Genomic DNA, 27,392 nt, shown 5'->3' with positions numbered 1-27,392 from the left:
CCTGAGATATATCCCTCCAAGTCCTCCGCAAAAATCGGAGTGTCCAACTTTGTCTAATCACTCGCAACACTTGATCAACTCCAAATTTGATTATGCAATCAAGATTAGTTATCAGTCTGTTTACACGTACGCTCGTAAAGAGGTCAGTGCACACACACAAAATGTTCCAAGCGTCCAGTAATAAGCTGAGCATACAAATCCCACCGCTGCCACCATTTGTGGCGGATTTTACTATTGCCAGGTCGGTTGTCCTCGGCGAACACTCGCGGGTAAGGCGAGTAACCCTAACAGCGCCGAGGTGCAGGTCCGTTCGGTTGGAAATATACCACCACGTATACTCAGTCTACTCACTGATCGCTGACTTCCAGACAGACAATACAGACTGTCAAACATGTACAAATGACTGTGACGCAATGACAAAAGAAAGAAGGTTTCACTGATTTATTTAATTAGATCAATTATTATGATTAGAGTGATTTGCTTGAATACGCCCTAAATAGCGCCTCAAGTGATTGCTATGGCGCCTCTAGTGAGTGTATAGCGCCTCCCGTGAGTGTATAGCGCCTCCGCCGCCACTAGTTTGCACTTATCCACCACGCAAGTGCCGCATTTATGCACTTTAAATGTCGCGCACAGTTGTTCCCTCAGCAACGCCTCCCGTCTCCTCGGGCCTCAAAGGGGTAGGCTCCTCGTGAGCCTGGTTTATATGGAGCGTGTAACTCCTCGATGAGTCCTAACGCCTCCAGCGGTACCTACAGCAGCCCTGCGCCTCAGTGCTCGGACCGACGCCTCAGTAGATGTACGCTCGCTAGCGTACGTCGTCCCTCGAGGCGTCTGGCCAACAGTCGCGCCTATGGCTCCGCTATATGCCCCACGCTAAAGGTAGGTAGGCACATATACTTACTGCAGTACGCCCTTTCGCCTCCTTGAATTGACGCTCCGGTAGCTTGGTTGGTCCTTCCCGCACGAGTAGCGTTCCCCAACTGACTAGCCCGCTGGCGGCGACAAACTAATTGCTCGTCTATCGCTTTCTATGGCGCGCCATTTCAAGCAAATTATGTCAATTGCTCAAATGTTACAATATCAACGGCATCAGCACTGACATCACGGTCAACGGCAGGAAGCTTCACACTGTCCAAAGTTTTAAGTACCTGGGAGCTGTTGTGAGTGACCAAGGGTCTAAACCAGAAATATGCTCCAGGATCGCGCAGACAATGGCAGTGCTGACAAAATTGAAGCCCGTTTCGAATGACAGGAACATCATGCTCAGCTCAAAAATCAGACTGATGTACTTGTTGCTCGACAAACCATCCTTGTATTTATCGAAAAGGATTCGCTTGACTGCCCAAAGTGTCTTCCTGTTGGCCTTTTCCTTGGCCAGATCTTGACTCATATCCCCGTCGATGTACTTTTCATATTTTTCACTCCACATCTCATCGGTGGCTTCTATAGACTCCTTCAACCAGTCTCGATATGCGGTGTTGTCAGAAGTAGACTCATCTTATCCATTAACTCGCTAAAAGTTTCTGCGACAAAATATTTTAGGCGTTTTTTTGAAAAAAAAAATCAAACTTCTAAAATTATTTGGTGAAAAATAGATGAGTTGATGGTCACCACAAACTGATCAAATGTTTTCCATCAAAACCAATACTTATGGAGTCCGGCCTCTTCTGGGGCACCAATAAATGCCAGGAAAAATTATTTCAGTGACAAAAAAACACAATGATTGACCAACAAAAAGTGCCCTCTCCATTATACCAAGGAGGAACGTACCTTTCATGTGGTAAAATGTGTTGCTGCAGCATTCTGAACTAGTTGAAGCTTAACTAAATGTGAATTTGGTAAGCCATAATATAAGCCGTTGCAATAGTCAAGGTGACTGGTTATGAAAGCATGCACTAAAGTAATCAATGCATCTCTTGACAAGTATTTCCTAATTCTTCTGATATTGTGAAGTGATAAAAAGTAGTGGAACATGTGGTAGTAATCTGCTTATGCATACTCAATTTTGAGTCGAACCAGCAACCTAAGTTACGAACTTGTAATGAAGGTGATATAGTACAGTCTCCCACATTGATACCAGATATAGTCGGTTTAGATAATTGCTGTCGACTACCAATATTGATAAATTCGGTTTGGCATCATTTATCATAAGTTTATCTTGTAGCATCCGTAGTGACGTATATCCCTTACACAGTTTTCCATGGCAGTCACCGCCTGCTCTTGGTTGTCTGAACTACAAGGTTTAAATGAAAAGTATAATTAGGTGTCGTCCGCATAGCAGTAAGTGTTAGGAAGATGTTGTTCTATTATATCGAATAGTTTAGATGAATAAATACTAAACAGGAATGGTCCCAAACATGATCCCTGTGGGACTCCACAATTCAAGTTGAACTTATCAGACAAATCTCCATCCAATGAAACACGTTTACTCCTACCGGATAAAAAGAATTAAACCAGTTTAAAGCTGCACTAGATATTCCAATTTTAGACTTAAGGCGGTTCAGTTAGATTTTGTGATCAACCGTGTCAAAAGCAGTGCTAAGATCTAAGAGTACAAGTAAAGTAGCATGTTGAGTATTCATCTTCATTAAAATATTATTCCTCACTTTCAGTAAGGCAGATTTGGTATTATGATTTTTCTGTAGGCTGACTGAAGTAGTGGATACAATGAGTTAACAGTTATATGGTCATGGATTTGTTCATACACAGCTCTTTCAGCTAACTTTGATATATACTAGAGATTACTAATAGGCCGAAAAGTCTGTAAGTTTGTGGAATCTAGATTGTCTTTTTTCAATATAGGACGAACAAGGGTTTCCTTCCAATCAGTTGCGAATATGCCTGTTTCTAAAGACAAATTGATGATCCTAGTAATAACAGGCACAAGAACATCCAAACGATCGACAACCAACTAAGTAGGCATAGGGTCCAAAGAATAAGACTTTAGCCTTTATCAATGAGAGCTCGCACATTATGCTCAGTGAGTGGTGAGAATTGGTCAAGTGTTATATGTGTTTGCCCAGGTGTGAAAGAATCATTCAAGTTGTTATCAGCCACATAGTGTAAGGTACAAGAATCAAGCTTTGCATGAATGTCAGTTATCTTCTGAATGAAGAACCGGCCAATGGCATTTGCCAAATAACAGGGAGTGTTCGAGTTAAATGTAACAATATTAGCTTGTGGTTTCAAAAGCTTATTTACAGCGTTAAAAAAGCTTTCTAGAATTACAACTGTTCTCCTCAATAAAATTAGTACAAAATTCTTGACGAGCTTTGTTCATTAGGTAAGTGGTATGGTTTCTGTGTATCTTATAAGTCTCCAGATCCACAATATTACCAGTATTTAACCATTTCTTCTCTGCCTTTCAAGGCAATCTCTTGGCAGTTTTAAAGTCGGGATTAAACCAAGCTACAAGTGGTCTAACTGTGTTGTTCTTAGTCTGAAGAGGAGCTTGACAATTAAATAGATTCGAAAGAGTTTGGTTTTAACAATGCACTAGTTCATCCAAGTCCCCTTTTTGGTTTGAACACACAAGTGTATTGACAACAGATTTATTGTTCACAGATTTAGTTTTCCTGAAAGTCACATGACTGACTGGTAATGCAGGTTTACCTATTTTCAAGTTATACAAAACCCAAAATGGATCTAAAAACAAATAGTCAGAGATTTGTAGATCATCTACTTTATCGTCACAGCCACGTGTGATGACAAAATCCTTATGTGTCCTTTTTTCATGGGTTGGTTGTTTGACGTGCTGTTGTAGATCCATTGTCTCAAATAGCTCCGGTAGTTGAACTACATCAGAGATACGTCCACATGTGTGTTAAAATCTCCGGTGATGAGAAGTGGTTCAAAAGCCAATACAATGGATTCAAGATAGGTACTGAATTCGGCTAAAAAAACAATACTGTACGTTTGGGGTTGACTTTACCGGGCTTGCCGTGTCTTGAAGGTTCATGAATTTCATAATCCATTGCAGCCTCATCATCTCTCATGATTCTACCAGGACCCGAAGTGTTGGCTTCACCGGACACAAATGTAACTCTTACTTGCATAGTGGCCGGGGACGCAGTTCATCATGATCTAACGCTCAAATGGCTCTTTGAGGATGAAGTCCGGGGCTTATGCCATTTTTCAAGTGGGGAGTTCCCTGAGCCCTTTACGGGACATGGAGCCTTTGAGAGGCAGTGCAACCTGACAGTCGGGCCAGTGGACAGGTCGTCCGTGGGTATCTACAAGTGCCAGTATTTTGACGGGGAGCAAGCAGTCTCCCAAAACCTAATATTCATGATCGGTAAGTGACCACAGTATATTCAATTTGCAGGTGTGCTGAGGGAGATAGTCACTGGATTGTGCATTCAATGCGGCTTGTTAAACTAATTGTTTTTGCTTTTTAACCCTCAAAGGGCCCCTAAAAGAAAATTAAGTTTTAAACAGTAATGGAAATCAAGTTTTAAAAATATGCAAGTTCAGAGTGGATTACAAAATGGTGGAGCTGCTAAGCGAACATTTGTGCACTTTGTTGTAAAAGCATGAAATTTGGCAAAATGTGCTAGAAATCATTTTAAGATCGGGACCCATCCTGGGTTTTGCCCATTTTGAGGGCGGAGCTTGATTTTTTTTAAAAGGGGGTGCAAACAATAAAAACTCATAAAAACTGTATTTTACATCCATTTTCCTTGTTTTTCTATGTTTTGAAATAAACTTAAACATAAAATAAGACATTCTAGCGTCCTAGCACCTGTTATTTTCGACCCATTTTTTGGGCGTGGCCTTAATGTGTAAAAGAGGCAGTATATATAAGCAGTTTGGTTCAAATATGGGAAATACCATTCAGTTTGGTGATAAAATCTTGAAAATTGGCATGTTTAATTGAAATGGGCTGAAAATAATTTTAAGAGGTGGACCCATCTTGGATCTTGCCCATTTTTGGGGCGGAGCTCGATCGGTTAAAAAGGGGAGTGCAAACAAATAAAAACTGTATTTATTATCCATTTTCCTTTGTTCTTCATACTATGAAATAAACATGATACAAAAAAGTTCTAAAATTCTAACACTTTTTTTTACCCTTTTGTGGGCGTGGCCTAAAAATGTAAAGATGCGGTACATTAGAGGAGCTTGATTCAAACGAGGGAAAATCATCACTTTTGCTGGTGAAAACACAACTTCTGCTAACTATGTTTTACCATACATAGTAAATATAAATTTAAAAGGTTGCAAGGATTTTGCCCTTTTGGGGGGGGGTGGGAGAGCTACATTTTAAAGTAGGGGGTTGAATATTCTAGAAGATTAGATATTTCATATCTAAATTACTGTGATTGGCTACAAATAACATAGGTTACAGCAGCGGCATTTCCTAGTATTGTAAACACTACCGGAATCACGGGGGCGGGGGGGGGGGGGGTTCAGGGCGGCCCAACAGTGGACTTCACCTATTCTTGAAATGGCTTCTATATGGGCATGTAAACTTGAAAATGTTGAAAATATGCGTATGAGTATACATCAATTCCTTGCAATGTGTACTGCTGGATTTATTTCAGATGGATGTTTGGACTTGGGGAGTAATATCTTTATGTTTGAAAAGGTGGGATTAATATTTTTGAGAAATCATGTAGCTTCTTAAAAAGTGCGCTTGCACTTTGATAAATAATCGGGCAAAATTGCAGTGGACGTCCCCGTCCCAAAATATAAAAACTACACCAATGTATAAATGTATGTATTGGAAGCACAGTCTGCTTATGTCACAGCAGCAACAATGTAGCTGATAACATTATTTGTGCCACGAACATTGTCACCTGATACGGATTAATACAAGTGATCTGCGGATCGCATGTGTCGCCTATATATTTTGTGTTCTTAAAAAGAAATGTTCTTGAAATTTTGTGCATTTTTAAACAACGACCTCAAATTACCCCTAGATGACTTTTGACCTCCAATTTTGGAAGAGTTGTGATGAACCCCCACTCAAGGATCACTCCGTGCAAGTCACATTAAAATCCATCAAATTCTGTAGACAAAGAAATATTTGAAGCATATTTGAACAATGACCTCTAATAAGCCCTCGATGACCTTTGATCTCAGTAATTCCATGAAAAATTCTGTCTTCTCATGCACCCAAGGGTCACTGCATCTAAGTTTCATCAAAATCCATGAAAGCATGTAGAAATAAGCTTTCCCCAAAAACTGTGAATTGCATCATTATTAACCTCATTTGACCGTTGACATATGACCTTTGACCTGAAATATATCCCACATTATTTTTGCTACACAATGACCCTTGTGTCCAAGTTTTATGGAATTTGGGCGAATATTTAGGAAATGAGAGAAATTCCAAAACTTTAACATACATACGTGGCTATAAGGGTCTACGGGTCTCATCATTTTCTAATTCTCCCTATGACAACTTCCGGTTTGATGACGCCACGATCCTAAAACCTCACAAAGTCATAATTTTACGTTTTTCCATAGAATATCCAAGGGTTAGTTTGGTAACATTTTGATGAATGGTTTTTAAATTGAAAATGGGGGCTCTTTCAGGCGATGAAATCACCATGCATTTTTTTTGTAAGCCCTGTATTAAAGTAAAGGTGATTACAAAATATCAACATGAGTTTCATTTTGTTCAAGACTTCGTTCAAGCGATGGCCACTTTTGAAGATGTTGGATCAGGGTTGATCTTTGTTCAAAGTTTCATGTTTATTATACAAGGTACTGTTTAGAAAAGACGCAGAGCATCATCTAGAAAAACAAAAGGAAACAAAGGGCAGAAGAAAAATTGTTACCATTTCAAAATTGTAATTGGGTTGTACCCATAGAGCTGTATTAAATCACCAGAGCGCTAACTCCTCACTTTTATGCGCAGAAAAGCTTAGAAGCCGTTCCTGGCGCAGACAATTTTGAATTCATGTGGGTGTTTGTAAAACAAAATGAAATTTCGAAAGGGCACTCTAAATGTGTTATTTACCAAAATGACATCATATAAAGTATTGGCCATCAACCATCAATTACCACCTTTTACCATGGACTACACGCCGACACCTACATATGATCAACACAAAAGAATGCCCCCCAGAAGAAGTTCCTACCTTCCTACCCTATTTTCAAATGCCATGTAATCGGAAGCAGAACTATGTTTTGGCCTAGGCTGTATGTACCAGTACATTTAAGGACATGAAACCACTTTGAGTAAGTATACCCAGTAGAATGATCTTTCTATGCACATATTCAGCCCTCTACTTTAAAATGTAGTTCCACCCCTAAAAGGGCAAAATCCTTGCAACCTTTTAAACTTATCTTTACAGTGTATGGCAAACATAGTTAACCAATGCAGAATTTGTGTTATACCAGCAAAAGTGATGATTTTCCCTCGTTTGAATGAAGCTGCTCTAATGTGCGGCCTCCTTTTCATATTTAGGCCACACCCCAAAAAGGGTAAAAAATAACAAGTGTTAGAATGTTGAATTTTTTTTATCATGTCTCTGTTTATTTAAAAGCATGAAGAACAAAGGAAAATGGATGTTAAATACAGTTTTTCTGAATGTTTATTTGTTTGCACTTCCCTTTTTAACTGATCAAACTCCGCCCCAAAAATGGGCAAGATCCAAGATGGGTCCACCTCCTCAAATAATTTTCAGCCCATTTCAACTAAACATGCACATTTTCAGGATTTAACCACCAAACTGAACGATATTCTTCATATATATTTGAACCAAACTACTAATATACATTGTAAATACCGCCTCTTTTACACATTTAGGCCACGCCCACAAAATGGGTGGAAACTAACAGGTGTTAACAAGCTAGAATGTCTTATTTTATGTTTAAGCTTACTTCAAACGCATAGAAAAAACAAGGGAAATGGATGTTAAATACAGTTTTTATGAGTTTTTATTGTCTTCACCCCCTTTTTCAATCTTAAAATGATTTCTAGCCCATTTTGACCTAACATTCCAAATGTCATGCTTTTACCACAAAGTGCACGATTTTGGGCAACAATTTACCTAAGCAGCTCCAGCGAGATCTGGATGTCCTTCGCTACAAATTGGGTATAAAGTGCTAAAAACAAACCATGCGGCCACTGTCGAAATTTAAATGTGGCCCTGTGTTTGTTGTCAAAGTTTCTTCGGACAAAAGAAAAAACATGCAGTTTTAAATTTTAGAAAAGGAAATTCACGTGAACAAGCTTGCTATAACTGCGATAATTTTCGGGGATTGCGAACTAAGTTAGGGATATAAATTTTATATTAACGTCACAACCACTGATTGAAATTGAGGCTATTTGACAAAAAGTATCGTCTTTATACACTATTCAGATATAAACGAATGCGATGATGAATCGACGAACGATTGCGATGCCAACGCTGACTGTGTGGATTTGGATGATGGTTACGATTGCATTTGCAAGGACGGATTCAATGTGGACGAGGCTACAGGGAGTTGCCAAAGTAACTTTAGTTTGTTTTTGTATTTTCCCGCCAACTCAACTCTTTTCGTGAACTACGCGTTTAGTGGTTTAAAGTGTACTCTATATTGTATATAGAAGAGGATTTTGTTTCGTTCATTGTAGCTCCCAAAAAAATTACTTCAAGTTTTATGATTTTCTTGCAAGGTGATGACTCCGAAAGATGTAACATTGACAGTTGAAACATTGTTACATAACAAATTCTTCGATTATATAGACTTGACAATGATGAAGATTTCACCACGTGACCAATTGAAAATGTCACTACACGAGCAGCATCTCGTGCTGGCTGTCACTTGTGACTGATTGTAGATTGGTGAAGACAGCCGAACAGTAGCATCGTATAGGATAACCCCTCGTAAAACATTCATGAAAGGGATCCGGTAAATAGTCATTCTGGATCATTGAAAAACAAGTGCAAGTGGGCAATAAGCTCTGGTGAAAAAAATGCGACGCCTATGGCACATATGGAACACAAAACTTTTGATCAATATCCAGACAGACAGACAGACAGACAGACAGACAAACAGACCATCCGACCAACCGACCACCAAGTGACATGTATAAGCTCCTGCCAGAGCTTAAAAATGCACTTAAGGACTAACTGGACAACACAGTAAAAAAAAAAATGGCGGTTATAGAAATATTTTTTGTACTCACCGTTTTCCCAACATGTTTAATCTATAAAGCCGTTTAAATTATTTGCATAGCATGAAATTTCTGTCAGTGCTATCAGTGATAACCCTGAAGGTGTGCCTTTCTTTTTCAATTAAAATCAATTGCATTTATTGTCCATACCACATTTATTGTTCGTACGTGAACAAGCTCGCTATAACTGCGATAATTTTGTATTAATGTCACAACCACTGGTTGGAATAGAGGTTATTTGACAAAAAGTTCCATCTTCATACACTATTCAGGAATGAACGAATGCGATGATGACTCGACAAACGATTGCGATGCCAACGCTGACTGTGTGGATTTGGATGATGGTTACGATTGCATTTGCAAGGAGGGATTCAATTTGGACGAGGCTACAGGAAGTTGCCAAAGTAAATTTGTTCAGTTTGTTATGTATTTTCCCGTCCACGCGTTTACTGGTTTAAAGTGTCCTCTATATTGTATATAGAAGAGGATTTTGTTTCGTTCATATAACTCCAAGATTAATTTACTACACGTGTTATGATTTTCTTGCAATGTGATTACGCCGAAAGGTGTAACATTGGCAGTTGAAACATTGTTACATAACACATTCTTCGATTATATAGACTAGACAATGATGAAGATTTCACCACGTGACCAATTGACAATGTCACTACACGAGAAGCATCTCGTCTGACTGACTGACTGTCTTGCTGGCAGGATGACCGTTTGAGCCGAATTTTTGGCTAAATTTGGCAGAATCTTTCGTAACAATCCAGTTTGACAGAAAATTTGACAGAATGGATTTTTTGGGCAGATTTCTGACAGAATTCTTCAAAAATGGTCATTTTCACAGAAATACATAGCAAATTTGAAAAAAAAATGTTGCATTTGCTTAAAAAAGCTTCAATCTTTTCAAACAAACACTTGCATAATGGACAGGTTGCCTGGTGTAGGTGCTTAGCTTCACTTAGAACCGGGACTTAATCGCGGTACAATACCGCGTTTTATGCAATTTCATGACATCTTTATGTGACTATGAATTGTTTATAATGTAATTTGAACCTAAATTCAGACAATACTACAACATCTGCATGTGATTTTAAGTGTTAATAGTGTATTTCGAGTAATTCTTGGGAATTTGGCAGATTTTTGATAAATCTGACAGATTTTTGATGCGCATTTAGCAGAATTTGGGCATGACGTTACGGTCACCCTGCTTGCTGGCTGTCACTCTTGTGACTGATTGTAGATTGGTGAAGACAGCCAAACAGTAGCATCGTATAGGATTAATTCTAGTAAAACATGCATGAAAGGGATCCGGTGAATGTTTGTTCTGGATCATCGAAAAACAAGTGCGAGTGCACAATAAGCTCTGGCGAAAAAAAATGCGACGCCTATGGCGCATATGGAACGCCATATTTTTGAAAAATTTCAAGACAGACAGACAGACAGACCATCCGACCGACCGACCGTCCACCAAAAGACAAGTATAAGCTCCTGCCAGAGCTTAAAAATGCACTTTAGGACTAACTGGACAACACACTAAAAAAAAAATGCGGTTATAGAAATACTTTTTGTACTCACCATTTTCCCAACATGTTAAGTCTATAAAGCCGTTTAGATTATCTGAAAAGCATGACATTCTGTCAGTGATATCCCTGAACGTGTGCCTTTCTTTTTCAATTAGAAACCAACTGCATTTATTGTTCGTACGTGAACAAGATTGCTATAACTGCGATAATTTTCGGGGATCGCGAACAAAGTCGGGGATGTAAATTTTGTATTAATGTCACAACCAAGGGCGGATCCAGGGGGGGGGGCCAAAGGGGGCCATGCCCCCCCCCCCCAAAAAAAAAAACGAAACCATTTTTTTTGTTTTAATGTGACATCGCAATAAAGGCAGGCAATGAGTACACCACCATCTTTTCCTCAAAATAAATTGGTTAAAGTGGTCAGAAATGGCCTCAGATCGCACCACAGAGCATCTAGAATCCAATTTTTTTACGGGGCCCTTAAGCGGGCCCCGAACCCCACGCCGTAATTTTTAACCCACTTTTTTGGGGAACCAAATTTTTTCTTTTGCCCCCCCCCCCCAAAAAAAAAAATTGTGTTCTGGATCCGCCCTTGGTCACAACTACTGGTTGGAGAAGGGTCTATTTGACTAAAAAATATCGTCTTTATTCACTATTCAGGAATGAACGAATGTGATGATGACTCGACGAACGACTGCGATGCCAACGCTGACTGTGTGGATTTGGATGATGGTTACGATTGCATTTGCAAGGATGGATTCAAGGTGGATGAGGCTACAGGGAGTTGCCAAAGTAACAATTTTTTTTTTCAGTTTGTTATGCATTTTCCGTCAACTCCACTCTTTTGGTAAACTACCTGTTTAGTGGTTGGAAGTGTCCTCTTTATTGTATATAGAAGAGGATTTTGTTCCGTCCAAATAGCTCCAAGATTAATTTACTATATATTAAGTTGTTTGATATTCCTTGCTATGTGATTACTCCGAAAGTTGTAATATTAAGGGAATAAATGTGTGTTTAGGAGGTTTTAATCACTCTGATTAAGACCGCTGGGAGGGGGCGAGGGTAATTATCAGCTCACAGACTCCAAGCACATATTAATTCCCATTCATAAATACATTTTCTGTCACAAAAAAGCTCAAATGTTCTGTAAAAAAAACCGATTTGTTCAACAAGTTCACTTCATGTCTTTTTGCTAACACCCCTCTAGCTAAATAATGGAGTGTCCAGCTGGCGAGTAAGATGCATTGTAAACAACTCCTTTTATGGAGATTGGGCGCGCATCGCGCGTAGTGCGCGATGTCGCGACGAATGCACCTGCAGGGGTATAATTGCTTTGTGAATTTAGGAATATAAAATTCTGACTCACTGGTAGTATTGCGCATGCCTACGTGAGGATTGTGAACGTTCAACAAACCAATAAAACGGTAAGATGCCAATAAAACGGTAAAAGTGTTTAGGACCAGCTAGCCTTGTGTTTATCATTCATTTAAAAACCGAATACGTGACGGGCTCTCGATCAGTAGGAATGGGTAAACTGTCTTAGGTATTTATGAATAACTGTTGAAACATTGTTACATAACGAATTTGTCAGGTTATACAGACTTGATAATTATGAAGATTTTACCACCTCACCAATTGACTATGTCACTACACGAGAAGCATCTTGTGTGACTGACTCTCTGGCTGGCTGTCACTTGTGACAAGTGCGAGTGCACAATAAGCTCTGGCGAAAAAATGCGACGCCGATGGCACATATAAAACTTCATACTTTTGGTCGATTTTCGGGACAGACAGACAGCCAGACAGACAGACCATCCGACCGACAGGCTCCTGCAAGAGCTTAAAATGGACTTTTGGACTAACTGGAAAACACAGTAAAAAATGGTGGTATTAGAGAAACACTTTTTGTACTCACCATTTTCCCAACATTTTAAGTCTATAAAGCCGTTTAGATTATTTGCATTGCAAGAAATTCTGTTAGTGCTATCAGTGATAACCCTGAAGGTGTGCCTTTCTTTTTCAATTTGAAATCAACTGCATTTATTGTTTATACTGCATTTATTGTTCATACTGCATTTATTGTTCGTACGCGAACAAGCTTGCTATAACTGCAATAATTTTCGGGGATTGCAAACAAAGTTGGGGATGTAAATGTTGCATTAATGTCACAACAACTAATTGGAATAGAGGTTATTTGACAAAAAGTACCGTCTTTATACACTATTCAGGAATGAACGAATGCGATGATGACTCGACGAACGACTGCGATGCCAACGCTGACTGTGTGGATTTGGATGATGGTTACGATTGCATTTGCAAGGATGGATTCACTGTGGACGAGGCTACAGGGAGGTGCCAAAGTAAATAGTTGTAAATAGAAGAGGATTTTGTTTCGTTCATATAGCTCCAAGATTAGTTTACTATTAAGTTTTATATTTTTTCTTCCAATGTGATTACTCCGAAACGTGTGAAGTTGACAGATGAAACATTGTTAAATAACGAATTTTTCGATTATATAGACTTGACAATGATGAAGATTTCACCACGTGACCCATTGACAAAGTGACTACACGAGAAGCATCTCGTCTGACTGACTGACTGTATTGCTGGTTGTCACTTGTGACTGACTGTGACTGTGACTGACTGTCAATTGTATCTGACTGACTGACTGTCACCTGTGACTGATAGTAGATTGGTGAAGACAGCCAAGCAGAAACATCGTATAGGAGTACCCCTAATAAAACATGCGTGAAAGGGATCCAGTGAATAGTCATTCTGGATCAGTGAAAAAAAGGGCAAGTGTACAATAAGCTCTGGCGAAAAATGCAACGCCGATGGCACATATCGATTACCTCACTGTTGGTCTATTTTCGGGACAGACAGTCAGACGAGCCATCATGGTCCGACTGACCGACCAACCACCAAGGTACATGTATAAGCTCCTGCCCAAGCTTAAAAATGCACTTTCACTTTCGGACTTGGACAACACAAAAAAATGTTGGTTATAGAAAAACTTTTTCGAATATATTGACTTGAAAATGATGAAGATTGAACCACGTGACCAATTGACGATGTCACTAAACGAGAAGCATCTCGTCTGACTGACTGACTCTCTTGCTGGCTGTCACTTGTGACTGACTGTCATTTGTGACTGATTTTAGATCGGTGAAGACAACCGAGTATATAGTAGCATCGTTTAGGATTACCCCTAATAAAACATGCATAAAAGAGATCCGGTGAATAGTCATTCTGGATCATTGAAAAGCATGCGCAAGTGCACAATAAGCTCTGGCGACAAATGCGACGCCGATGACACTTAGGGATGACCATACTTTGGGTCGATTTCGCAACAGATAGACTGACAGACCATCCGACCGACCGACCGACCACCAAGTGACACGTATAAGCTCCTCCATGCCAAAGCTTAAAATCACGTGAACCAGTATGTGAACAAGCTTGCTATAACTGCGATAATTTTCGGGGATTGCGAACACAAATTGGGAAGTTGTATTAAGTGGTGCGGCATAGCCCCAATGTGCGAAAAGATTGTGAAAATTGTGATAAAAGCACAAAACTTCGCATGCTGGTTCTTCATGTCTTGAAGAAAATGTTCAGATATGCAGGCATTTCATATTTGACCTTCAGTAACCATTGAGAGGTCAATGCACTTTACATACTGCATTTATAACTTTTGTTCTTTAAACCTTCACTTTCCTATGACCCAAGTCTATGTTATAGGTCTTCATACATAGAAATAATGATCAGATGTAGGAACAATTCATATCTGACCTCTAGTGACCTTTGAGAGGTCAATGACCTTTGTAAACCTATTCATAGCTGTTTGTAAGATTTAATCTTTAAACACATCTTTTTTTCAAGATTCATGTTTAAATAAAAGGTGTTAATGCTATACAGAGAATTTTCATATATAGCACATTATATTCAACCTCTGGTGACCCTATTGTAAACCAATAGCCTACGTATGGATATTAACACGATTTACGCAATTGTAAATGCCACTTTTTTAATGACCCAACTCTAAAACTTTACTCTCTGTGCCATGAAAAGAATTCTCATATGTGGGGATGTCATATTTAACGTAGTGTTACCTTTGGAGAGGTAAATGAACTTTGTATGTCTTAGTTGCCGTTATTTATCATATTATTCGTCAAGACGCCATTTTTCGTGACCCGAGCCTCAATAGTGCCAACGAACGGTATTACACCTATTAGAGTAATATCATGTGATGAATTGAGACCCCACAAACAATTTTGAGGTGACCTCTCACCTCGATCGTTTCTCCTTGTTTTATAGGCAGACGCAATCTGATGAGATTGGAGCTTAAATTTGTTGGTCTGTCTTGTAATGGAAAATGTACACATGTCAAGCAATATTTACTCTTGGGTATTTATTACACCCCTGCTGTATCCAGATGTACCTGGATAACCACATTTTTAACCTTTTTATCAAGCCCAATGGTCACTGTTAGAGAGTTATATTCTTTCGGGTCTGCGTCTGCCCTTATAAAAAAGGACAAATGAGATCAGAGGTCATGCAAAAATTCTTCTTGACATGTTGTAGAATTATTATTAAAAAACAACACTTTTTTGCTTAAATTTGCAAGATTTAACATGATTAATAACGGCAATAGGAGTAAACAAAGTTGATTGCCCTCGTAAAGGTAATCAGAATTCAATTGTGAAATGTCTACATATCTGAAAATTAATATCATGCCAAGAAATTCCCAAAATTTAGATATGGGTAATAAAATAGTGGTGTTTTGAATAGTTAATCCTTTTATCATCTTTCAAAAGGGTGCCCAATGTTCATTGACCCCTTAAAGGTCAACAGAGGTCAGACATGAGATTCCCTTCATACGAAATTCTTTTCATAGCACGAGCAACTTAACATTATGACTTGGGTCTTGAAAACGTATGGGTTTAAATGGGTAAATCGTAAAGTGCAGTTATCATAAAGGTCATTGACCTCTGGAAGGTCATCAGAGGTCAATTGTGAGATTTTTCCGCATTTTGGTTGTTATTTACGATGTATGAAGACTTAGGTTTAGGTTGTATGATAGACTTAGGTTATACGAAAGTGATGTTTTCAAGAACGATAGGTATGAAAAGAGTATTCAAATGTCATTGACCATTTGAAGGTCACAACCATTGGTTGGAGTAAAGGTTATTTGACAAAAAGTACCGTCTTTATACAATGTTCAGGAATGAACGAATGCGATGATGAATCGAGGAACGATTGCGATGCCAACGCTGACTGTGTGGATTTGGTTGATGGTTACGATTGCATTTGCAAGGATGGATTTAAAGTGGACGAGGCTACAGGGAGTTGCCAAAGTAACTATTTTTCATTTTGTTGTGTATTGTCCCGTCAACTCCACTCTTTTCATGAACTACGCGTTAAGTGGTTTAAAGTGTCCTCTATAATGTATATAGAAGAGGATTTCTGTTCATTCATATAGCTCCAAGATTAGTTTACTTTGATTTTGAAAGTTGGGGATATAAATTTATATTGATGTCACATTAACTGGTTGGAGTAGAGGTTATTTGACAAAAGTTCCATCTTTATACACTATTCAGGAATGAACGAATGCGATGATGACTCGACGAACGACTGCAATGCCAACGCTGACTGTGTGGATTTGGATGATGGTTACGATTGCATTTGCAAGGATGGATTCAATGTGGACAAGGATACAGGGAGTTGCCAAAGTAACGGGTTTTTTTCAGTTTGTTGTGTATTTTCCCGTCAACTCCACTCTTTTTGTGAACCACGCGTTCAGTGGCTTAAAGTGTTTTCTACATTGTAAATAGAAGAGGATTTTGTTTCGTTCATGTAGCTCCAAGATTAGTATAATAGTAAGTTTTATGATTTTTCTTGCAATGTGATTTTTTTTTATTTACTCCGAAAGGTGAAACATTAACAGTTAAAAGACTGACTGTCACTTGTGACTGACTGTCACTTGTGACTGATTGTAGATTGGTGAAGACAGCCAAGCAGTAGCATCGTATAGGATTACCCCTAATAAAACATGCATTAAAGAAATCCGGTGAATAGTCATTCTGGATCATTGAAAAACAAGCGCGAGTGCATAATAAGCAACGCCGATGACACATATGGAACACCATACGTTTGGTCAATTTTCGGGACAGACAGACAGACAGACCATCCGACCGACCGACCGACCACCAAATGACATGTATAAGCTCCTGCCAAAGCATAAAATGCTCTTTCACTGTCGGACTAACTGGTCAACACATTAAATTAATGGTGGTTATAGAAACCCTTTTTGTACTCACGTTTATTTCCCATATGTTATAAAGCCGTTTAGATTATTTGCATTGCATGAAATGTTCTGTTAGAAGTGCTATCAGTGATAACTCTGAAGGTGTGCCTTTTCTTGTTTAGAAACCAACTGCATTTATTGTTCATACCCATCTGACAGAGAGTAACCTAGATGGGAGTATTGGTGTTAACAATGGAGTTGTAGCTGTATGCGCCTCCGTGGCCTTGTTGATCATAGCGGTAGTTGGGCTCACTGTCTTTGCTCGTCTGAGCGTCAAGAGAAATCGTGGACAGGCATCGGTGACCCAGAACGCAATGCTTAGCACGGAAGCAGCAGAGTCAGCGGTTGCAATGGTGAGTCTAGACTGGGGACTTCTCTGCAGCCCCGCCCACTGCGCACGTTGTCAACGCCGGCACACGTTGTTCTGACCAATCACAGCCGTCATTTATTTCCGACTCGCGTGCAAGAAATGTCCCACATGCGTGCACGCACGTATGGCGCGTGCTGCTGGAACATGTAGTAAAGCAATGCAGGAAGCACCAGTTAATCGCCAGAGTACGCAGTGGGCGGGACTTATTGGATCAGTGTGTTTCTCCAACATGTATATATAATATGGGTAGACTGGTTGCCTGACCCTACATTGTCATTTGGACTTCATATCTGGGACAGGTAGCTAAAAATTGCAAAAAAAAATGGTTTATTTTTTTTAATTCGTTCATTCACATTTATTTCCATTTCATAATTCTTAAAATACAAGTAAATATTGATCAACAACTTGATGTTTAATGAGTGGAAAGAATATCAAGCTTGTTTATGCCATTGAAATAGATTTGTCTATAGATCCCAATTCGATCAAAATATATTCATTCTCCCATACAACCTAAATCGGACGCACATTGCGTCCTTCTAATTTGCACAGTCCGTGCAATCAGACATCTTGCCCTGAATATTGAGCTCGTCTCCAAAAGCTGGGTAATTAATGATATTGAGAACTGATTTTTGCTGTTTACTTTTTTTTTGTACGATCCGATGTTTGGTGCTTTGAAGCCTTTGCTAAGATGTTGACCGTCTTGTTTTCCAGCTCGTATCATCATACGAAGACAGGATCGCACAGGCTGCGGCGGTCTCTTATGAAAGTATCAGACGACGAGATCTGGCATCAAAGGGTGGTGGTCTCCCAAGCTGGGCTAAACCGTGGGAGATCCTATGGAGTGATCTGTTGCTGGATGATGAGGTTCTGGGGAGAGGGAACTTTGGAGAAGTCAGATCGGGGGCCGTCAGAATTGGAGGCAAGGTGATTCGAGCGGCCATCAAAATGCTCAAAGGTAACATGAGTTACTCTCCAACAAAGCCAGGCAAGCCTGGTACTTTCCACAGCGAACGATTTTTTTTGTCCAATTGATTCAGAAAAGTTATTCACTTGGAATATTTTTCTTGCAATTAGATTTATACAATAAGACGTCTAGCCATAGACCTCTTAGGGTCTCCTATACGATAGCACTGCCTAGCTGACAAGTGACAGTCAGTGAGTCATTAAGTCAGTGCGCGAGATAGGGGAAAGGGAACGAGGCTGGCTCTCTGGGACCAGCAAAAATAGATGGAACTGTACAGCCCGAAGATCAATGTTTGTTCTCTAAATAGGGTGGATAGTCACTGGATCAAATGTGCTTTGGGGCAAAAATCCACTAAGATAATTTTTAGAGACTTCAATTTGCATAGCTTTAGGCTTGGATATTATCTTAAGTAACACTTCTCTCCCTGGCGAAACAAACTGAGGTGTAAGTATATGGAAGTGACTGGGCACGATGTGGACACCCTTTCTCAGAGAATTGGATTTTATTTTTCATTAATTAGAGCACTCGTCAAGTTCTGAAAAAGACGACTTTATGCAAGAGTTGAAGACCATGTCCTCTGTCGGCCATCATGTTAATATCGTTTGCCTCTTCGGGGCATGCAAGCATCAAGGTAATGCCACCACACATTTAATGTTCAATCTCCGAGCAAAAGCAACAGGCCTTTAGGTTAGCCTAAGAGGAAACATTTTATTGGCCACATAATGTAAAATGTCTCTTAAAGTTTAATATTTCTTGCAGGCTGCCGGGGTGTAATGTAAAATTTGGACTCTATTAAATCTGGAAGCGTTGTGCATGACTAAGTGGAGATAATTAATACGATAAAAGATCACGTGTGAGGGTTAGAATCCATATCAGGTAAAATAGACCAGATTCCATAAGAGTCCAAACTCCATAGGACACCGTACTGATCACAGCTTCACTGATTGTACAGAAGAATTAAGTAAACATAGGCTACTTTGTGTTTTTGTAACAATCATTTTTAAATTCTGTTTAGAAAATGTTGACTACTTTATCATCAACAGTGACTTGGTATCTGCAGATCTCAATAAACTTCACCTTTCATTTGTAAATCTCTAGTTAAATGATATTACTTTCTGGATAATGAAAGTGAAAATATGCTTTAACATTTTACATAAACAAATCATTGTTGCTTTGCTTATGAAACTGCTACATATTAAATACACATGTACATGATACTCTGTACACTTCCTCTTTGACCTCTCAATTATGCTAATACCTTACAAAGATGTGTTGTACGTCGCATTGGAATATCTTCCCTACGGCAATCTGCGAAGCTACCTGCGGACGGCTCGCTCACAGTCAGACTCAGACGAGGATGCCTTGTCTTCAGATCAGCTGGTCAAGTTTGCTCTGGATGTTGCCAAGGGAATGGAACACCTTGCTCAAGCGGGGGTAAGTCGATGTTCTGTTCCTGGTGCCTGGTGAAACATTCATTCCGCCTGAATGGTTCTTTTCTGTGAGAAAATTATAGATATTTGCATATAAATTCCTCTACTATGTTGGTCATGCGGTTAAAATCCAGCTACTGTGGCAACTACATATTATTCATTAATATGTACATTCTGTAGTTGCCACAGTAGCTGGATTTTAACCGCATAACAAACATAATAGAGGAACTAATATGCAAATATCTATGCTAGGATGGTTCCTTTAATACAGACACATTTTCAAAGGCTAAAGTAAAATTACCACAGAGGGATCATTATGCCCTGGTAATGTATACAATATACTTTCTATTTTAGATGATAGACCGATCTATTAAGCCCCCTTCCAAAGATATTTTGACTAATCATAAGTCCGACATAGTGCAGACGCGAATACGCGCACGTCTAAGTGATATGGTGCTGTTGGCATCAAGCTCAGAGGTTGGGGCCTGTTTGACCGATCTTGCTATGATTTTTTTATCCTTCTTGTTGCAAGGTGATTCACCGTGATTTGGCCGCTAGAAACATTCTGGTTGGAGAGGCGTTGGTTGCTAAAGTCTCTGATTTTGGGCTGTCCAGAGGGGAAGATGTCTACACGCAGATGTCGTCGGTACGTAACAATTTTTAAGCACATGACTATTCATGCAAATGCGATGGGATTTTAACGTCACAAAGCATTCGCTGCGAAATTTGCCTGAGTTGAAATGTGTTCAACTTTTGCGAATTTGCAGCGCGAAAAGCCCCCCTGACGTCACAACTTCGCGTACGCGTTCGCTTTCGCGCCGAATATGAATCTGTAAGTGCCATATGAACTGAAACCATCTCTTGTTGTTGTTGTTGTGGAAACATTTCTCGATGCAACAGTTTCCACCCCCGGCTATGCACTTTGCTGTCGCAGAGACAGACCCAACACAACTGGAGGAGGGGACTGTTGTTAACAGCTTAGAACGAATTCCTATTCGTGAGGGCGCTGTGTTATGGTCATCATTCTCTTACATCTGTGTCTCTGAGTTAACCCGATTTTTTGTTTCTGTATGCCGAATGTGAGTGATCATTTGCTATTAATATAATATAGCATCAGTGATACCAGAGGACCAAGATCAGACCAGTATTTCCTTCTGATGATTGTGAAAAATCTGACAGCGTTTTGAGATCGTCTTGTGCTGCTTTGGACATCTATCGCGTGGACCCAAGTCGGCAAAGAACAATAAGATTGCGTCACTGACATACCTCAGGACAATTTACAACAATGGGTGTCATGCGTTGGATCTTTTTGACATGGCTAGCACTGATCGTTCTGAAACCACTTCTTCCACCCCAGCATGATGTCAGATATGTCATTTCCCCTTTCTCTGTATCACTCAAACTGCCCTTTGATCATACAGCGGTTTGTTCATCTTTGACACCAATCAGATTATGTACTTTCGCCCATCACTATGAACTTGAACTCATGTGGCTATCTCTCAAATTGCAATCTGAGAGTTGGCTACTCGGTCTTGTGTATCGTCCACCATCCTCAAGTGCTGCCTATTGGCCCAAACTGGCGATGGAATCCATTCACGTCGATAACTACGATGGGTGCCTCTTTGTTGGGGATTTCAACTTGGACTTCAACCATCAAAGACCGGCTTCAGCTCATCGATCTCATCTTCTGGAATTATCTGCCGATTTTAACCTTGAGCAGCTTGTAAGGTCGGTCACGACCACCACGCTGATCCGATGGAAGGTTCGACTATTGACCTTGTCTTCTCGGATCGCCCTGACCGCTACTCATCAGTTACCACAGTACCGAACCCTCTCCAGTCAGATCATCTCGGTATTCACATCAGATTTCGCTCCTTTACAACTCCACCCAGACCAGCTTCACTCCGATCTTTTCTATAGACCCGTCGTGGCGACTTTGACCACTTACGCCAACTAATTCACCTGGTTCCCTGGTCGGCGTTCATTGACGCCGACGATATCACCTGGTCAACGACAACGTAGTGGATCTGTTTGATGCTGCTATTCAGGACTCCATCTCCAGAGTGACCAAACGGAGATTCCGCTGCTCACCCTGAATCACACCAGAACTGAAACACATCATCAACAGAAAGCACCAACTTTTCAACAGAGCAAAGAGAACTGGCTTGTTGAATGACTGGAACTCGTATAAGGTTATTCGTAACAATGTTAAGAAGCATACCCGCAAATCTTACTGGCAATATGTTAATGATCTATTTTCCTCTAATGACAACCGACGTTCATTTTGGTCTTATGTAAGGAGCCGTAAGCATTCTCCTCCTCCCCTTTCCTTTATTTGTGGTAATGTCAAACTTACTCAATCTCATGAAATAGCCACTGCATTAAATGATTACTTCTCCTCCGTTTGTAAGCCACCAGGCCCCATTCCTCATGAACCCCCTGCTTGCTCTCTCCCAATTCCAAGCTTATCTGTTGTTTCTGTTCTCCCGGGTCAAGTCGCATCCATACTTCATAAGAACATTTGGGTGTCACAGTTGATGAGAAAATCACTTAGTCAAGGCACATTTCCAATATTCCTGCTAGAGCTGGACAGCAGCTGGGAGCTGTAAGGAGATGTTGTAGAGCAAAGCTCTCCCCATCATCGGCGTGGACGCATAGGATGCAAAAGTGAATCTCTTCATTCTTCGTCATAGACGTCTAGTAGCTACTACAACAGTTCTGTACATGATGCATGGCAGTCTTTGTCCATCAGACTTGAAGGCTATGCTCCCGCAGCCCCATATGAGATACGAAGTGCAACACGCTTCAGCTTCATCAGTCGATACCCAGCCACGCACTCGCTGATCAAGTCTCTAGGACATATTCCACTGGTAGAACTTTCATCCACACTGCAGTCCATATCTGGAACAGACTCCCAAAATGTTCAGCTGGAGTAATCAAAGACATTGGCAGTCTCTCCTTCAAAAGTAGGGTTCATCAACATCTCCTTTCAAGGCAATGATTTGTAGCAAGCTCCTCTCAGCTAACCACTGATTGGCCCACTGAGACTTTATTTATAGTGCTTTGTTGCCTATATTTGCACATGACCATTGTCATACTCCTTGGGCTACTGTTCACCTTAGCACTATAGCAAACTGTAAACAAATGTACACAAAATAAAAAATGCAGTGTGAAAAATGGTAAGCAGAATATAAGGAATCACAGTTCAAAAGCTACCCAGAGAATGGTAACCGCCCTTCTTCGTTCAATGTGGTGTCTATCTTTCTGACAGGTACCATCTGTGTATTTCTTCTCAATTACAGAAGCGGGTTCCCCTTCGTTGGTTAGCAATTGAGTCCGTCAGGCTCAATACATACACCACCAAGAGTGATGTGTAAGTTTGCTTTCTCTGTCGTGTATTGAAGACCAGTGGCGTATCCAGCTTTTTGTGTCAGGGCGGGTAAAATAACTGTTTCGACGTCTGAAGTAACAGTCTACAGTCCATCTCAAAAATACTGTCGTTTTTTAATTGTTTAATGACGCCATCAAATGCGCAGGGGGGGGGGGGAGTTGACCCTTGGTGCTCCACACCTCCTCCGCTGGATACGCAACCGCTGCAAACAGTTGTGCATCTCTATAAAAAAAATTCATCTGGCAGTTATGTAAAGTTGCACGTTGAGGGCGCTAGTCAGACAAAAACAGCTCCAATTCCATAGACCGTAACACAATACTAAGACAAGCGGAATCTTTCTGCAGTAAATGTTTATGGAATTTTATGTACCATTGTAAACATACCTTATAATGCATGTATGTCTTTTATAAGATTATGTCATTGATTTATTTTTTTCATTCGGATTTTTGCCTGCTTCCTCCCTTCACAGCCAGGAATAGTGAATACCATTTTGATTTGTGTATTTGTTTTTACTTTGTTCACTTAGGTGGTCGTTTGGAATACTTCTGTGGGAAATCGCCACTGTTGGTAAGCTCTTTCAACCCAATATTATGAACAATGGGATTTGTATACCACCTAAATACTTAGATAAAATAATAAAATAAAGTAAACAGAGAAACATCATTTTCCATTTAGTCCTGTTGGTAGTCTCAGAAGGCAAGCCTGACTGAACATTATCTAAATCATTTTTAACACTTCGAATAAACACAATAATACCCTTAATAAATCTTTCCTCGTGTAATTGTTTTTTTTTTTTTTTATTCGTAGGGGGAACTCCCTACCCGACCATTGACAGCGACTTTTTGCCTGGAAAGCTGCTGAAAGGGTACCGCATGGCTAAGCCGAGCAACTGTGATGACCACAGGTATTTAGAAGAGAGAGTGTAAAAGGTTCCCCAAAGGAAAACAGAATTTAACTTTCTAAATGGAAAGTAACAATATTACTCACAGATCGGTAGATGTACTTGTTTAACGATCGTAAAGAGTAAATGCATCGTCTGTGCTGATCATCTCATCCATGGCGAAGTGTATGGTTCTTCATTGAACAATGATCTGTTATATTGGTCGCTTGTGAATCCTTTCCGTTTCAGTATTATATGTCTGTGCTCATGTGTGCTTTCGGTGTAACAGGTCCTGTTTCAAGTAGCCCTTTCTCTTCAGTACAATTCAGCCCTTTTCATTATACAAAATGTAAATATCAATAAAAAGAATTAAAATAATAATAATTAAAAAACGATGGTTAGGTTTTCATGACATTGCGTATGGTATGTTGGAAAGTAGATATTAAGGATAGGCCTATGATGCAAGAATTTCGTCCGTACTAACATTAACAAATCACACATTCAATAGAACTTTCACTTTCAAAATAAAGTTATGTAGTTGGAACAGACGACTTGCCTTAATTAAAACTCTCTATTTATTAATTTTTCTGTTAAACATGTACTCAAATCATAGGCGCGACGACGATGATTGGGTGCGGATCAGAAGAAAGAAAACAATCTTTGATTTCAATTCATTTCAATGTAGGCTAGGCAGACTGATTTTTGAATTTCAGAAAAATGGCACGAAAAACCGATCAGCCTTTCCAGTCACAGTTTGTTTTTGGTTCTTTTACTTTAGTTATGCTCTGATGCTAAAGTGCTGGAACGAGGATCCTAATAAAAGGCCAACCTTCACCGAGTTGGTCTCCATCCTGAGTGGCATGGCAGTGAATAACACCAATAGTGTGAGTTGCACTTCACATAAAAAAGTATTCGCAAACCTAACTTAAGTAGCTGTACATTTATCTAAGGTCATCTGGACTCACGAAGCCAGTGCAGAAATGAAAATCAACTCTAAATCATTAGAAATCCATTGGAAACGGACCGCAGCTATTAACGGACCTTAACTGCGCCGTGAGGTCTTTGCTACCCCATTTGGCGATTCTAACTTGACATTTGGTTGGCATTTTGATATCCTGCTTAGTTTATAATGAAGACATAATTCTTTTCCGATGAAAAGAAAGCTGTCACTGAAAAAAAGGAAAGACGACAGATACTTAACGAATGAGGGCGTTGTTACGACGCCATTTGGGGAATAATACAGATGTGTTTCTAGACTTGTCCATGCCCCCCCCCAAATAAATATGGGGACCGGGAGCTAGTTACCATTTAAGGCCATTGATTGGATCACCTTTGCACGTGCGAAGTATGATTGTTTATTTTTGGAAATGATGATTACAGCGTTGTGCATGGATGACAGTTGAACCCATGCGACCATAAAATAACCAGACTCTTACCATACCCAGTAGGCACAATAGCCAGCGTCTTCACGAAGGCACCTTTCGAGCATTTCAACTGTAAAGGTTTCAAAATACTGAAAATAGTGCCCCTTTCTTTATTGAGAAGTACTGTGGAAACAAAGCTTAATACGCCAATATTATTCAACGGTTAATGTTTCCCCTTTTATTTTGCAGACGTATATGGCGATGGACGGCATCAGGTATATCAATTGGAGCGCCATTCGCCCCGAGTTTGATGACAAATGAGGGTTTACCAAAGCAAAGAAAGGCGTGGTGCCTGTTTCTCTTCGTAACACTGGTTAAGTCAACTGGAAGATTGAAAGAATTAGGCAAGGCGAGGAAGTAGCAATTTCTTAAATGTCTGTGCCTTTTGTAGTTCTACTATAACGCTAAGGAAACGTGATAGACCTATAGTTCGCCAGCGTTACTATAAAATTAGAGCCTTCTAAACTATGGAGATCTAAACTATTATTTTGTTATATAATATGAATCTTTGTACCACCTTACCATCAACATTTTTTTGTAATATAATTTTTGTTCACAATGTATTGATTTTAGAGTTTAAGGGCATGAATGTGCACACTGTCAAACATTGAACGAAATCGCCCGACTGTACGGAGATAACACATATTAGTCATTACCATTTTAAGATAGTGATATTTCGACAGAAAATGTCGGGTCAGGCCTAACTAACTATAATATTAGTCCTAACTAACTATAATATTTAAATTCTACTGACGTATGTACAAAATGTACTTAACATAATGATTTCATTACATAGTTAATTACGGATTGAAACAGCGAAATGTGAAAACGTACAAAAGGTCAACTGTCAAGACTATTCAAACAACTATGTTTGATACCTGCAATCTATTACAACAGGAAATGGTACCTTAGTACAGCATGAAATGGCAACTTAATGAGGAGACAGTTTATTGTAAATAGTTTCACACAAAATACTGGTCAGAAGCAGACATTTCAGTGGTCACATCTCTAATGCTTTTAAGAATTCTATCGTCGAAAAATGCTTAAAACGGGGTTTTTTTTAGTATTTTTAACGGGGTTATGAGAGGGTTTCTGTTGGTTTTTGTTTGTGTGCAAGTCTTCTCAATAAGGTACCAGTCTTACTATGACTACTATAACAACTATAATCAAGAGTATTATTTGGCAAAATAGAAGACGAAACGCCCTCCTCTTTCCACTCAGACACGCCCTTCCTACTACACGGTGAATTATAAACGCTATTCCTTTACTATACAGCAAAACAGTCAAAGGCACAATTATATTACAAAACTTGAAATCATTAGGAGTAACGGTTAAGATAACAACACTATACAGATTAATAAATATGGTATGCGAATGTTGAAGTGTGCAAGTTCAACTACATGTACAGTGGAGTGCGATAACATACAACAGCAACACGATAATATAGGTTTTCCCGGACAATTTCGGAAAATGTGCGTTTGAATTTGTAAAACATAAATTCAATTTGGCGCCGAGTTTGAGAACGACGTACATCCTGGTTTTATTTTCGCAATAACTAGCATTCGATGTCATTTTGCATCAATCAAATGAACGAATGTGCATAGCGTTTCATTTAAGGGATTACAAATACGTGATTATGTTTTCGGTTTGGCGTATGCGTTGCCGATTATTACGAATGTACAATCCAATTCGCAGAAAATCGATTGTCTATTGTGACACAGGCTGAATTGAACATTCTTTTTCATTTGTTACAATTTAAATTCGCATTTTCGGCATTCAATTTAAATAAATTATTCAGGCCTATACAAATCATGATACAACTTTGATTCATTAATTAATGATTCATTGATTAATCAATGTATGCCTTATTGATCATGATGTGATTGATGTGTTTGTTCTTATATACACGCCTATGTGAAATGTAGGCAAATGGAATGTGAAAATAATATTTAATATGACCAATATGAAATCACTCAAAATAATCTTGT

The 27,392-nt window shown here is 39.5% G+C and overlaps 1 protein-coding gene across 1 annotated transcript; it reads left to right on the top strand.

The window, feature by feature from the left end:
• Positions 1–726: 726 nt before the first annotated feature.
• LOC119732965 (ALK tyrosine kinase receptor homolog scd-2-like) lies at positions 727–25,692 on the top strand. The gene is made up of 18 exons (XM_038206549.1): positions 727–799; positions 3,983–4,297; positions 8,316–8,447; positions 9,385–9,516; positions 11,302–11,433; positions 12,870–13,001; positions 15,864–15,995; positions 16,239–16,370; positions 17,105–17,298; positions 18,027–18,270; positions 18,800–18,910; positions 19,547–19,713; positions 20,242–20,355; positions 23,012–23,082; positions 23,627–23,667; positions 23,908–24,004; positions 24,759–24,864; positions 25,594–25,692. The coding sequence occupies exons 1-18, from the start codon at positions 727–729 to the stop codon at positions 25,663–25,665; spliced, it is 2,397 nt and encodes a 798-aa protein (XP_038062477.1). The 3' UTR covers positions 25,666–25,692.
• Positions 25,693–27,392: the final 1,700 nt, after the last annotated feature.

This window comes from Patiria miniata, unplaced genomic scaffold (assembly GCF_015706575.1).
Source record: "Patiria miniata isolate m_02_andy unplaced genomic scaffold, ASM1570657v1 HiC_scaffold_1, whole genome shotgun sequence".
Lineage (NCBI taxonomy): Eukaryota > Metazoa > Echinodermata > Asteroidea > Valvatida > Asterinidae > Patiria > Patiria miniata.
This window is presented reverse-complemented; position numbering and strand designations above follow the sequence as displayed.

Coding starts and splice junctions, on each gene's coding strand:
- LOC119732965 (XM_038206549.1), top strand. CDS start 727: ATGAGTCCTAACGCCTCCAGCGGTACCTACAGCAGCCCTGCGCCTCAG. Junction 23,668..23,907: donor GTGGGAAATCGCCACTGTTG/GTAAGCTCTTTC, acceptor TTTTATTCGTAG/GGGGAACTCCCTACCCGACC. Junction 24,865..25,593: donor CAGTGAATAACACCAATAGT/GTGAGTTGCACT, acceptor TTTATTTTGCAG/ACGTATATGGCGATGGACGG.